At 41.7% G+C, this 14,356-nt stretch overlaps 1 protein-coding gene across 5 annotated transcripts in view; it reads left to right on the top strand.

Annotated features, from left to right (window-relative positions):
- The first annotated feature begins 6,829 nt into the window (after window positions 1-6,829).
- The window catches only part of LOC128991720 (protein unc-79 homolog), a 53,820-nt gene continuing 46,293 nt past the window's right edge, over window positions 6,830-14,356 (top strand). For all 5 annotated transcript variants that reach the window (XM_054414845.1, XM_054414842.1, XM_054414843.1 and 2 more), the window contains exons 1-10: window positions 6,830-7,039; window positions 8,141-8,260; window positions 8,709-8,870; window positions 9,524-9,694; window positions 10,463-10,552; window positions 10,717-10,902; window positions 11,174-11,403; window positions 11,909-12,123; window positions 12,435-12,691; window positions 13,103-13,244. In XM_054414845.1, the coding sequence (XP_054270820.1) occupies window positions 7,018-7,039; window positions 8,141-8,260; window positions 8,709-8,870; window positions 9,524-9,694; window positions 10,463-10,552; window positions 10,717-10,902; window positions 11,174-11,403; window positions 11,909-12,123; window positions 12,435-12,691; window positions 13,103-13,244 (1,595 nt within the window). In that variant the 5' untranslated portion in view covers window positions 6,830-7,017. The remainder of the gene's footprint in view (window positions 7,040-8,140; window positions 8,261-8,708; window positions 8,871-9,523; window positions 9,695-10,462; window positions 10,553-10,716; window positions 10,903-11,173; window positions 11,404-11,908; window positions 12,124-12,434; window positions 12,692-13,102; window positions 13,245-14,356) is intronic.

Raw genomic sequence — 14,356 nt, 5'->3', positions numbered from 1 at the left:
GCTTTTGATGTTGTGTGATGTACTCTCGCCAATATTTCATTACAAACAATGGGTGTGGCAAGGAATTAATTATTTAGATATTACTGCTTATCTTTACAACCCATCTGGGCTTTGTCAGATAAATTAGAGATAGTAATCTTTAACTATCAACACATGCCCACCTAACTACCCTTTCCCGAGTTGTGTTAAAAATAAGTAAACTCATGGTAACGAGGCTGCTTGAGCTGCCTGGGCTCAGGGGCGCAAGGAAGAGAAAATGTCACCCGAATGAATGTGGGCAAGGGCTGCGATGAACTTTATATCCCCTAGCGGGCCTTCATAAAGATAAATTTAAGAACGATGAATAAAAACATGAACTAAACTCAAATGCTACATATTTCTTCAGGTAATGGGACAGTTTGAACATCAGGGTCTTAACAAAAGTTACTCTTGTTTTCTATTGTACACTGTACTGTACAACTAACGGTAATTAGTGAAGATTTTATTAGCCATTGTAATATCTCAATAAAAGCAATCTATAGATTATTAAAAAATAAATCTCCTGCAAACGCCTGTTAATTAGTCAGCTTAGGGGAAGTGGGTTGTTGGGATGCTGTCTGTGGTCTGCTGGAATTATTGATCAGTCAGCTGAGAGGCAGTGAGTGTTGGTATTGTGGGTGATTGGGATGCTGTCTGTCATCTGCTGGATTTATTGATCAGTCAGCTGAGAGACAGTGGGTGTTGGTATTGTGGGTGGTTGAGATGCTGTCTGTCATCTGCTGGATTTATTGATCAGTCAGCTGAGAGGCAGTGAGTGTTGGTATTGTGGGTGGTTGAGATGCTGTCTGTCATCTGCTGGATTTATTGATCAGTCAGCTGAGAGGCAGTAAGTGTTGGTATTGTGGGTGATTGAGATGCTGTCTGTCATCTGCTGGATTTATTGATCAGTCAGCTGAGAGACAGTGGGTGTTGGTATTGTGGGTGGTTGAGATGCTGTCTGTCATCTGCTGGATTTATTGATCAGTCAGCTGAGAGACAGTGAGTGTTGGTATTGTGGGTGGTTGGGATGCTGTCTGTGGTCTGCTGGATTTATTGATCAGTCAGCTGAGAGGCAGTGAGTGTTGGTATTGTGGGTGGTTGGGATGCTGTCTGTGGTCTGCTGGATTTATTGATTAATCAGCTGAGAGGCAGTGAGTGTTGGTATTGTGGGTGGTTGGGATGCTGTCTGTGGTCTGCTGGATTTATTGATTAATCAGCTGAGAGGCAGTGAGTGTTGGTATTGTGGGTGGTTGAGATGCTGTCTGTGGTCTGCTGGATTTATTGATTAATCAGCTGAGAGGCAGTGAGTGTTGGTATTGTGGGTGGTTGAGATGCTGTCTGTGGTCTGCTGGATTTATTGATTAATCAGCTGAGAGGCAGTGAGTGTTGGTATTGTGGGTGGTTGAGATGCTGTCTGTGGTCTGCTGGATTTATTGATTAATCAGCTGAGAGGCAGTGAGTGTTGGTATTGTGGGTGGTTGAGATGCTGTCTGTGGTCTGCTGGATTTATTGATCAGTCAGCTGAGAGGCAGTGAGTGTTGGTATTGTGGGTGGTTGGGATGCTGTCTGTGGTCTGCTGGATTTATTGATTAATCAGCTGAGAGGCAGTGAGTGTTGGTATTGTGGATGGTTGGGATGCTGTCTGTGGTCTGCTGGATTTATTGATTAATCAGCTGAGAGGCAGTGAGTGTTGGTATTGTGGGTGGTTGGGATGCTGTCTGTGGTCTGCTGGATTTATTGATTAATCAGCTGAGAGGCAGTGAGTGTTGGTATTGTGGGTGGTTGAGATGCTGTCTGTGGTCTGCTGGATTTATTGATTAATCAGCTGAGAGGCAGTGAGTGTTGGTATTGTGGGTGGTTGAGATGCTGTCTGTCGTCTGCTGGATTTATTGATCAGTCAGCTGAGAGGCAGTGAGTGTTGGTATTGTGGGTGGTTGGGATGCTGTCTTTGGTCTGCTGGATTTATTGATCAGTCAGCTGAGAGGCAGTGAGTGTTGGTATTGTGGGTGGTTGGGATGCTGTCTGTGGTCTGCTGGATTTATTGATCAATCAGCTGAGAGGCAGTGAGTGTTGGTATTGTGGGTGGTTGGGATGCTGTCTGTGGTCTGCTGGATTTATTGATTAATCAGCTGAAAGGCAGTGAGTGTTGGTATTGTGGGTGGTTGAGATGCTGTCTGTGGTCTGCTGGAATTATTGATCAGTCAGCTGAGAGGCAGTGAGTGTTGGTATTGTGGGTGGTTGGGATGCTGTCTGTGGTCTGCTGGATTTATTGATTAATCAGCTGAGAGGCAGTGAGTGTTGGTATTGTGGGTGGTTGAGATGCTGTCTGTCATCTGCTGGATTTATTGATTAATCAGCTGAGAGGCAGTGAGTGTTGGTATTGTGGGTGGTTGAGATGCTGTCTGTGGTCTGCTGGAATTATTGATTAATCAGCTGAGAGGCAGTGAGTGTTGGTATTGTGGGTGGTTGAGATGCTGTCTGTGGTCTGCTGGATTTATTGATTAATCAGCTGAGAGGCAGTGAGTGTTGGTATTGTGGGTGGTTGAGATGCTGTCTGTGGTCTGCTGGAATTATTGATTAATCAGCTGAGAGGCAGTGAGTGTTGGTATTGTGGGTGGTTGAGATGCTGTCTGTGGTCTGCTGGAATTATTGATTAATCAGCTGAGAGGCAGTGAGTGTTGGTATTGTGGGTGGTTGAGATGCTGTCTGTGGTCTGCTGGAATTATTGATTAATCAGCTGAGAGGCAGTGAGTGTTGGTATTGTGGGTGGTTGAGATGCTGTCTGTGGTCTGCTGGATTTATTGATTAATCAGCTGAGAGGCAGTGAGTGTTGGTATTGTGGGTGGTTGAGATGCTGTCTGTGGTCTGCTGGAATTATTGATCAGTCAGCTGAGAGGCAGTGAGTGTTGGTATTGTGGGTGGTTGGGATGCTGTCTGTGGTCTGCTGGAATTATTGATCAGTCAGCTGAGAGGCAGTGAGTGTTGGTATTGTGGGTGGTTGGGATGCTGTCTGTGGTCTGCTGGATTTATTGATTAATCAGCTGAGAGGCAGTGAGTGTTGGTATTGTGGGTGGTTGGGATGCTGTCTGTGGTCTGCTGGATTTATTGATTAATCAGCTGAGAGGCAGTGAGTGTTGGTATTGTGGGTGGTTGGGATGCTGTCTGTGGTCTGCTGGATTTATTGATTAATCAGCTGAGAGGCAGTGAGTGTTGGTATTGTGGGTGGTTGGGATGCTGTCTGTGGTCTGCTGGATTTATTGATTAATCAGCTGAGAGGCAGTGAGTGTTGGTATTGTGGATGGTTGGGATGCTGTCTGTGGTCTGCTGGATTTATTGATTAATCAGCTGAGAGGCAGTGAGTGTTGGTATTGTGGATGGTTGGGATGCTGTCTGTGGTCTGCTGGATTTATTGATTAATCAGCTGAGAGGCAGTGAGTGTTGGTATTGTGGATGGTTGGGATGCTGTCTGTGGTCTGCTGGATTTATTGATTAATCAGCTGAGAGGCAGTGAGTGTTGGTATTGTGGGTGGTTGGGATGCTGTCTGTGGTCTGCTGGATTTATTGTTTAATCAGCTGAGAGGCAGTGAGTGTTGGTATTGTGGGTGGTTGGGATGCTGTCTGTGGTCTGCTGGATTTATTGATTAATCAGCTGAGAGGCAGTGAGTGTTGGTATTGTGGGTGGTTGGGATGCTGTCTGTGGTCTGCTGGATTTATTGATTAATCAGCTGAGAGGCAGTGAGTGTTGGTATTGTGGGTGGTTGGGATGCTGTCTGTGGTCTGCTGGATTTATTGATTAATCAGCTGAGAGGCAGTGAGTGTTGGTATTGTGGGTGGTTGGGATGCTGTCTGTGGTCTGCTGGATTTATTGATTAATCAGCTGAGAGGCAGTGAGTGTTGGTATTGTGGATGGTTGAGATGCTGTCTGTGGTCTGCTGGATTTATTGATTAATCAGCTGAGAGGCAGTGAGTGTTGGTATTGTGGGTGGTTGGGATGCTGTCTGTGGTCTGCTGGATTTATTGATTAATCAGCTGAGAGGCAGTTGGTATTGGTATTGTGGGTGGTTGAGATGCTGTCTGTCATCTGCTGGATTTATTGATCAGTTAGCTGAGAGACAGTGAGTGTTGGTATTGTGGGTGGTTGAGATGCTGTCTGTCATCTGCTGGATTTATTGATCAGTCAGCTGAGAGGCAGTGAGTGTTGGTATTGTGGGTGGTTGAGATGCTGTCTGTCGTCTGCTGGAATTATTGATCAGTCAGCTGAGAGGCAGTAAGTGTTGGTATTGTGGGTGATTGAGATGCTGTCTGTCATCTGCTGGATTTATTGATCAGTCAGCTGAGAGACAGTGGGTGTTGGTATTGTGGGTGGTTGAGATGCTTTCTGTCATCTGCTGGATTTATTGATCAGTCAGCTGAGAGACAGTGAGTGTTGGTATTGTGGGTGGTTGAGATGCTGTCTGTCATCTGCTGGATTTATTGATCAGTCAGCTGAGAGGCAGTGAGTGTTGGTATTGTGGGTGGTTGAGATGCTGTCTGTCGTCTGCTGGAATTATTGATCAGTCAGCTGAGAGGCAGTAAGTGTTGGTATTGTGGGTGATTGAGATGCTGTCTGTCATCTGCTGGATTTATTGATCAGTCAGCTGAGAGACAGTGGGTGTTGGTATTGTGGGTGGTTGAGATGCTGTCTGTCATCTGCTGGATTTATTGATCAGTCAGCTGAGAGACAGTGGGTGTTGGTATTGTGGGTGGTTGAGATGCTGTCTGTCATCTGCTGGATTTATTGATCAGTCAGCTGAGAGGCAGTGAGTGTTGGTATTGTGGGTGGTTGAGATGCTGTCTGTCATCTGCTGGATTTATTGATCAGTCAGCTGAGAGACAGTGGGTGTTGGTATTGTGGGTGGTTGAGATGCTGTCTGTCATCTGCTGGATTTTTTGATCAGTCAGCTGAGAGACAGTGAGTGTTGGTATTGTGGGTGGTTGAGATGCTGTCTGTCATCTGCTGGATTTATTGATCAGTCAGCTGAGAGACAGTGGGTGTTGGTATTGTGGGTGGTTGAGATGCTGTCTGTCATCTGCTGGATTTATTGATCAGTCAGCTGAGAGACAGTGAGTGTTGGTATTGTGGGTGGTTGGGATGCTGTCTGTGGTCTGCTGGATTTATTGATCAGTTAGCTGAGAGGCAGTGGGTGTTGGTATTGTGGGTGGTTGAGATGCTGTCTGTCATCTGCTGGATTTATTGATCAGTCAGCTGAGAGACAGTGGGTGTTGGTATTGTGGGTGGTTGAGATGCTGTCTGTCATCTGCTGGATTTATTGATCAGTCAGCTGAGAGACAGTGGGTGTTGGTATTGTGGGTGGTTGAGATGCTTTCTGTCATCTGCTGGATTTATTGATCAGTCAGCTGAGAGACAGTGGGTGTTGGTATTGTGGGTGGTTGAGATGCTGTCTGTCATCTGCTGGATTTATTGATCAGTCAGCTGAGAGACAGTGAGTGTTGGTATTGTGGGTGGTTGAGATGCTGTCTGTCATCTGCTGGATTTATTGATCAGTCAGCTGAGAGACAGTGGGTGTTGGTATTGTGGGTGGTTGAGATGCTGTCTGTCATCTGCTGGATTTATTGATCAGTCAGCTGAGAGGCAGTGGGTGTTGGTATTGTGGGTGGTTGAGATGCTGTCTGTCATCTGCTGGATTTATTGATCAGTCAGCTGAGAGACAGTGGGTGTTGGTATTGTGGGTGGTTGAGATGCTGTCTGTCATCTGCTGGATTTATTGATCAGTCAGCTGAGAGGCAGTGAGTGTTGGTATTGTGGGTGGTTGAGATGCTGTCTGTCATCTGCTGGATTTATTGATCAGTCAGCTGAGAGGCAGTGAGTGTTGGTATTGTGGGTGGTTGAGACGCTGTCTGTCGTCTGCTGGATTTATTGATTAATCAGCTGAGAGGCAGTTGGTGTTGGTATTGTGGGTGGTTGAGATGCTGTCTGTCATCTGCTGGATTTATTGATCAGTCAGCTGAGAGACAGTGAGTGTTGGTATTGTGGGTGGTTGGGATGCTGTCTGTCATCTGCTGGATTTATTGATCAGTCAGCTGAGAGACAGTGAGTGTTGGTATTGTGGGTGGTTGAGATGCTGTCTGTGGTCTGCTGGATTTATTGATCAGTCAGCTGAGAGACAGCGAGTGTTGGTATTGTGGGTGGTTGGGATGCTGTCTGTGGTCTGCTGGATTTATTGATCAGTTAGCTGAGAGGCAGTGGGTGTTGGTATTGTGGGTGGTTGAGATGATGTCTGTCGTCTGCTGGATTTATTGATCAGTCAGCTGAGAGGCAGTGGGTGTTGGTATTGTGGGTGGTTGGGATGCTGTCTGTCATCTGCTGGATTTATTGATCAGTCAGCTGAGAGACAGTGAGTGTTGGTATTGTGGGTGGTTGAGATGCTGTCTGTCATCTGCTGGATTTATTGATCAGTCAGCTGAGAGACAGTGAGTGTTGGTATTGTGGGTGGTTGGGATGCTGTCTGTGGTCTGCTGGATTTATTGATCAGTCAGCTGAGAGGCAGTGAGTGTTGGTATTGTGGGTGGTTGAGATGCTGTCTGTGGTCTGCTGGATTTATTGATCAGTCAGCTGAGAGACAGTGAGTGTTGGTATTGTGGGTGGTTGGGATGCTGTCTGTGGTCTGCTGGATTTATTGATCAGTTAGCTGAGAGGCAGTGGGTGTTGGTATTGTGGGTGGTTGAGATGATGTCTGTCGTCTGCTGGATTTATTGATCAGTCAGCTGAGAGGCAGTGGGTGTTGGTATTGTGGGTGGTTGGGATGCTGTCTGTCGTCTGCTATACACGAGATGACCGCTACTGTCAGCCATGGTGTTAGTAGTGGAAGCTGAACAGATTTGTTTGATTATTATCTCAGTGTTTTACTTTTTACTGATCAAATTCCATCCAATAATTACTGGTGTTTTAACTGATATGATCCTCTGGATTCTTTAAGTTCTCTTAACCAAGCTGTAAAGATGAATACCAAAGCAGCTGCATGTAAGTTTACTTTTAAGTTTTATAATTTAGTAGCTATAGTGATGTTTAATATAATTTGTTCAGCAATCGGTCAGTAGTAATATTACCAACCATTCTTCTTAACATGCTATTTTTATAATTTGTGTTGACAAATCATTTACTGGCCAAAGCATCTCATAAGTATGTAGCTAAACCAAGCCTAGGTAATTGAGTAAACCCAAGTAATCCCACTTAAAACAATAATTCCAGTTCATAAGTTGAATTAGTACTGATGTAACTGATAGTTTTTATTTTTATTAATTTAACAAATAAAATGCTAAAATTATTTATTGGTCATTGGGGCTAAGCCCCGTATGCTATCAATGGGGGTGCAAGCTAAATTAGTGGTAGAGATCCTTTGGCCCTGAGGTCCCATGTTCAAATGTGTAAAATCATCAATGGATCTTATCTATATGTTAATTCATCGCCTCTAAGCTTAGTGTGAGGTAATGTGCAAAATAGTCAAAAGCCTAACATTCTACGATGTGATGGTACATAATACATTACATATACATGTATAGTTTACATTACTACTATATTACTGACTTGCTGTGTGCCCGTTCTACGCACGGGGATCTTATCGTAGTCAGTTGAAACTTTCTTATATTAAGAACAGCAGTTGGTTTGCATATTTTCAGATATGCTGGCAAAAATATTGTATATAAACCTTCGCAAATACAGTATATGACAGTTTCAAGCCAAAACAAATGCTTTGTAATTAAATGTCACCCGGATCGTGTTGGTCCACAGGTTAAATCCAATGATTAAACTAAAAAATGCTTTATAGATTTTAAGAAGCAAATAATAAACAAAGAAATTCTCTCCACACAAACCAGAAAAAATATACCTTTAAACTGTCTTTAATCTTATCAACACAGGATGATAAATCTATAAGAAGTATGCTTTACATATGGTTATCCAAATACCTTTAAAATATTTTACTTGTTCAAATTTGTTGGTACTACAGTACCATAAATAGATACCAAACATACTCCCTTGTGTTGGTTAGTCTGTGGTACAACTAAATTACTAGTTTAACAAATGTTAACTATTCATACATATTAACAAATTGTGATTTTGCAGTTGTAGCCAAGATTCGTAACCTGAATGACTATCATTTGCGGTTACAACATGGGGTTCTTCCTACACCTTCAGGAGTCGACATTGCTAACGCCATCAACTACTTCTCACAGACCTTAACAAGTACGTACAATGACTATTCCGGACAATGTGTCAACTAAACTATGTATGGCGCTATGAAGACCACATAGTTACCTCGTCTGGCTATATTTCTTTGGGTCAAATTACAATCACATGAGTAGTATAGTCATTAATCATGGGCAGAATTTTTATCACTTATAATTTTATATTTTACAAAAACAGTGACACAATTTTACATTTTACGCTAATTATGAGTGAATGATGGGTGCGGAATTTTGTGAGATGAATTGTGTTGCTTTGCTACTGGCTGAAACCAGCTGTGTCTTCAGCCTGTACCGTTTATTTAAAAGTCCAACGATTAAAGACAGCAGGATTTAGTTTCAAATTGTCAAGAAGTTCCTCAAATTTCTCAAGAGTAAACTGGCTAACTTTTGATTGTTAGGCGAGCACTATAACCTCATTGCTACCCAGTTATGATTACCTCTTGCAGATGTCCTGAAGGACGTGCCCAACTCTCCACTGGAGCTGCTCAAATGTGCAGACAAGGATGGTGTGAGGATGGCGTTGTACCCGAGCCTGGACTACCGAGGACTCTACATGGCCTTGCAACAGCTGGTAGACGTTGCTCCTCTCATGCAGTTTGGTTTGCACGGTAAAACAACTTGTTCAACTCCATTTCCTCTCCAGAAAGGTTTTGTCATGAATGTGGCTACTGGATTGTGTATCTTTAAAAACACACAAAATAGGAATTGTTGGTTGTAGGAGTTTTACAATGCAACCATGAGTGTTTTAATTCGATTTATTTCATTAATTGTTGTGGTCATTTTCATTAATTAATTATTTATTATTAATAAAAATATTAGCTACTGTACTTATGGTACAGGCCTGTAAGTATGGGCCTACATTTAAACTCAAACAATTTTTAAGTTGAAATGTTAAAATTTTTAAAATTGCTACTCTTGGACATGGTTTAACATTTTTCTAAAATAATTTAGCCTAACTTTAAATTACTAGCAAGGAGTAGCAAGTGTGGCATAAAAATAAAAGTAGGCTAGCTATCTTTTAGTACTGTAAAAATTAACAGTAATAGTAATTTTGGTTGAACACTGATTTGTATGAATAAATGAATGAAATTCAATAACAAAGTATTTGAATTAGATACAAAATAAATAATACAAATACGACATTTGAAATAGACTTAATTAACCCTTACTTGACGTTTCATACGCAAAGACCATGTGAAGATGGGATAGCGTGTGATCAATAATCCCCCCTAAAACTTCTTAACTTACAATCCTGTTACAGCTTTTGGCCAGTCCCTGCTGCAGTGCCTGGGATGTATTCTGCCGTTCCTAGAACATGATATGATCGACACTCTGCCGTACCTCACAGCTTCATCAATGTCTGCTCTGCCGGCCTCTCTACACCAGGACATTGTCAACTCCTTGTGCTACTACATTCTGCCGTTCACCATCAGTGAGTAAAACTAATTTGAATAAGTCATACTTTCACAGTTGCATTACCTCATCCAATAGGACAGTTATGACTTAAATCCACCCCAATGTGCCAACCACTAACCATACTCGTTGGACCTTAGAGTCAAGACACTCATTCTTTCATTGAAGGGGGGAGAGTGAATTTTTAATCTAAAAAATAAATTGTACAATCAAATGTACTCTTGTAGAGTAGACTTGGGGAAGTTGAAACATCCTACAATAGAATAATAATTAAATAAGCTAAACCCCTTTTTAAGTCACTTATTTGATATTCATTAGTTATAATTATTTACATCAGCTAAGGTTTTTAGTATAATCGTTGAATATGCATATAAAAGTAGATTATCCATCTCAAGTTACATTTGTAGCCAGTTTTAAGATAAAGATAATAGTAGATAATAGATAATAATAGTAGATAGTAGATAATAGTAGTTGAACTGATCAACTGACAGAATGAGGTGCTTACTGATTTCTGATGAAAGTTGTAAGTAAGCCATAATGAAAGACAAATGTTTGTAAACTGTGCATCTTACATGTCTCATGAACTAACCCAGTGTCAAATACGATGGAAAAACTTCTTTTACTGTAAAAATCCGGTTGAGAGACGCATTTAACTTTGTTCTATTTGAAAAGGAAATCGGTTGGTACTGGTTAATGTATTATGTAGGATGTCTACTTTAATTTCAAAAAGTTTGTTGTACCTGTAGTGTTGTAAACATAACGGTATTCGAATATAACGTCTGTTTAGCTCGCAATGCAGACGACGACCAAACAAACTACGCCAGTCAGTCTGTTTCTGCTGTGGTCATGATGGTGTTCCAGTATTCTGATGACATGGGTAAGTAAGACCTTCATTCACCAATTTGCTTGTTATTGTGCAGGATTCTGATGAATTATCTTTGTGTTGCAAATGACACCTCTCTGATCTTTCCATAGTAAAAATGTCAGCTGTGAAGCTGCTTCTCTTGGATCAAGGTTTAGTTGTCACTGATGTGTTTCTAGCTCACCATTGTCAAATGCTGGAGTGTCTGATGACTCTGAAGCTGAACCTGGTGAAGGACCTCTTGTGTGTGATTGCCTACGGGACTTCAGGTGCCAGGATGTCGGCTGCGAAACTGCTCTTCTACTATTGGCCGACATTCAATTCTCGTCTTTTTGAACGCAGAGGAACACCTCCCACACTGTACAGTAAGTCAACACATTCTATGATTCTATAAATTTAGATTCAAAGTAATGTGCTAAGGAATTGAAAAGAAACCATTTTGTGGAGCTATCAGAAAAGAAAATGATTCATTTGTAGTAAACAAACTCTTTCTCTGGACAAATCGGTATGCAGAGACAAGTTTACTTGTTTTCTTATTTTGAATCCTTTAACTGATAAGAAGTGAAAGGCTATATTTATATGGGTGTGTTACCTTTTCTCAGTAATAAAATCATATAGCACATTTCTTGACTTCAGACAGAAAGCCGTTCCCCTGTCAGAGAGACATGTGTCCCAACGCCGGGACTGCCGAGGCTGCCAAAGTCTGCTATGATCACTGCATCTCCATCACCTTCGCCACCAAGTCCCCCCCTCCCCTCTACCTCTGTATCGAGTGTGCCAATGAGATACACCGTGAACACCCAGAGCAGATGTTCTATGACATTCTACATCCGATGCTGCAGGGCTCCGTGTCCTGTGAGAACAAGGTAGGTCGATCCTAAAAATTAACCTTCAAATGAGTTTTAGGTTTCACCAATTTTGTTTTCAAAATAGAGTACCCTAACTCTCTATATGTGTCAAAAATTTCAACAATTTGACAGTACTAGGTAATTATTGTAAAGGTCTGAGGAATGTTTAGTCCATCCATCTAGTGGACAAGCATCTTGGAACTTTGACCTGCTTGAGCTATCACAATATATCAAAGTGTTTGTCTAAATGATTGTGGTTTGCAGCACACTTTCAATGCAGTATGTGCATCCACATCCATACGTTTAAAATGAATCACTTCCTGAAGGATATCAAACGGCCCATAACATAGGCAGACACAGCAAAGTATGTTGATATAATTTTATTCTAACTCAATATTCCAAGCAATTAGCAGCTTTTGCTGAATCAATTTTACTGATTACCAATATCTCAACTCAAACAAAGGAAGATGTATGTTATTTGATTGAGTATGAGCCATTAACCAAAAATGTTGATTTTTTTCAGAACTGTCGATCATCTGATAAAAGTGTGGTTTCAATATGCTTCACAACGGAATGTGTGAGTTACAACAGCAACCATCCGATCCGCTACTGTCAGCAATGTCACAGTATCAGACACAACAACAGACGTGGTGGAGACCACATTGTACACACTTGTCTACCCAAGGCCTGGGACATGGACTCTGAGATGCTCAGCTACCTGGTGGAGGCTATAGTGAGGTGAGTGACATAACAACAGATAATTTCAATCCAGAGACAATACTTCCCCAAGGAGCAATATTTCTATTTGATTTATGGGCCTTCAGCCATGCTACGGCTCAGCAAATTAGAGGCTCATAGCCTATTCTAATTCCCTGTTCTTAGTGAATTGCATTTGGTGATTGGCAGCTTTGAGCCACACTTCAATTTACTGTCCCAACCTTCTAGAAAAGGAGAAAATGACTCTATGTTCTACAGCTTTTTTACGACAAACCAAGATAATATTATACAGTTTTTTTTTAATTTTTACACATACTCTTTCTCATTCCCAGTCTGCTAAAAGAGGCACGAACGACCACAGCAGAGATCCCCAAAGACATGAACGATATCCAGACGAAGGCTGCGCTGCTGAACGTGTTGTCCCCGAGCTACCCACTGTCCACGGAGGAACGTCAGCTGATGGGACGCTTTGGTGTGTGGCTGCTTGTCGGACTCTGCACTCCCAAGGAGAACACCTCCAGTGACATCCTAGGACGTCTGCTGTCCATGCTGTTCCATTGGTTCCATGTCACGGCGTACTCGTTTGATGGTTAGTGTCTATGAGTATTGTTATTGTGTTTACGGTTCCAGCTAAACCACTTTAGTAATTTTTCTTGTGTGTACGTTTTTTATCAGTACATCAATTCTTTATTTGAAGTAAGGCAATAATAATAACACTTAACTATAGTGCTGTGATCTTTGGGGTTTAAAACTGTGTCATGTTTGATGTTCACCTAATGTTTTTGCCACATTGCAAGAGGCCATCTCCAAAGTAGTAACCAAAGTCTACTCTAACAAAAGCTGGGTCATAACCTCTGCACTCGGTTCAGTCTGGATTTATTGAAATCATGTTATTTGGCCGGCCCAGCAATGTCCAGTAATATTACTAAATTTTTGTTCTAGTACTAGAATGTTTATTTATGGGATTGTATCGATTTTATAACACTGGTTTGAATTGTAGACCAGGCGGAGTGTACCCTGGAGCAGCTCAAGACGGACTATGTGTGTCAGTGGCTCAATGAGGTGTGTCAGTCTCACTTCAACATCTTTGTGTCATGTCTGCTGCCCCACCCTCCAGACTACGCTAGGGTGGGAGGTCACTGGTGAGTATAGCATCAGGATAAGTGTAGTTTGATTGTATTCATTTTTAATATCTTCTCTCTGGATTCATTAGGTCAAATCAAACTATAAACATCAAGGCAAACTACAGCTTTGCTTTGATACCACAACTACTTGATACATACTTGATTTTTTATGTTTCAAATTCCTATACTCAGATTTTGTTTTGAAAAGTTTTATTACTGATGTTTCCTTGTACCTCATCCATTAAATACTTTTGGATGAAAAATTCTAGATCCAAAAGTTAACGAAATAATTAAAAGTTGAGGATAAGCAGAAATGTTTAACAAATTAACATGGTGCAATGAAAGGATTGCACCATGTTACCAAGCTTGTGTGAATTAGAATATTCACAGCCAGTTGGGTTGTGTTGAGTTTAAAAGACGCAAGATATGACATTGTTCCTGTTCCTATAAATTCTTACTCACTAATCCAGGCTAGTCCTTCTTAATCTGGGGTAGTAAGTTTAGCTATTTCATCCAGTGGTGGCAGCAATTGACCACTAAAAGTAGGGCGGCAAAAGCCACCAGGAAAGCATGGGTCTATTGTTTGTATAAACTTTACATTAATTTCCCCATACATTCCTAAAAAAACAGGGAAGCTGCCCCCTCTCACTCAATGTTAGTTTTTTTACTCCATACGTGTCTGATCTGGGACCTGACTTAAACATTTAGACTAAAATAAATAAAACAAAAAATTTCAGGCACAAACTGTCTTTATCGACTTGAAGGTCTGGTGTTACCCAGTCATGGATGTGGCCTCAAGACGTTAAAGTACTTGGGAGGGTCGGGTAGGAAGGGTTTGCTGCATAAAGGGCAGCAACTGTGACCTGTCCGTAGTAGGGTCACTAGACAAGGGGGGTGGAGGGGGAAGTTGCAGTTACAAGGTCGTATGAAGGTCATGTAATCAGCTGTGCTTCCACACACACGACAGCTGGGCTTGTCTGGTACCACAGGCAGATCCTCATCCATGGTGTCAAACTGTATGATCAAATAAAACACAGTGAGACACTGGCTTAGCTAATAAAATATAGGAAAATCTTAGAACTTATAATTTGGCATAATGGTAGACATACCATCTTAATGTACAAGCTGTC

This window comes from Macrosteles quadrilineatus, unplaced genomic scaffold (genome assembly GCF_028750875.1).
Source record: "Macrosteles quadrilineatus isolate MER2022 unplaced genomic scaffold, UCM_ALF_1.0 Scaffold_4__1_contigs__length_99947679, whole genome shotgun sequence".
Taxonomy (NCBI): Eukaryota; Metazoa; Arthropoda; class Insecta; order Hemiptera; family Cicadellidae; genus Macrosteles; species Macrosteles quadrilineatus.
This window is presented reverse-complemented; position numbering and strand designations above follow the sequence as displayed.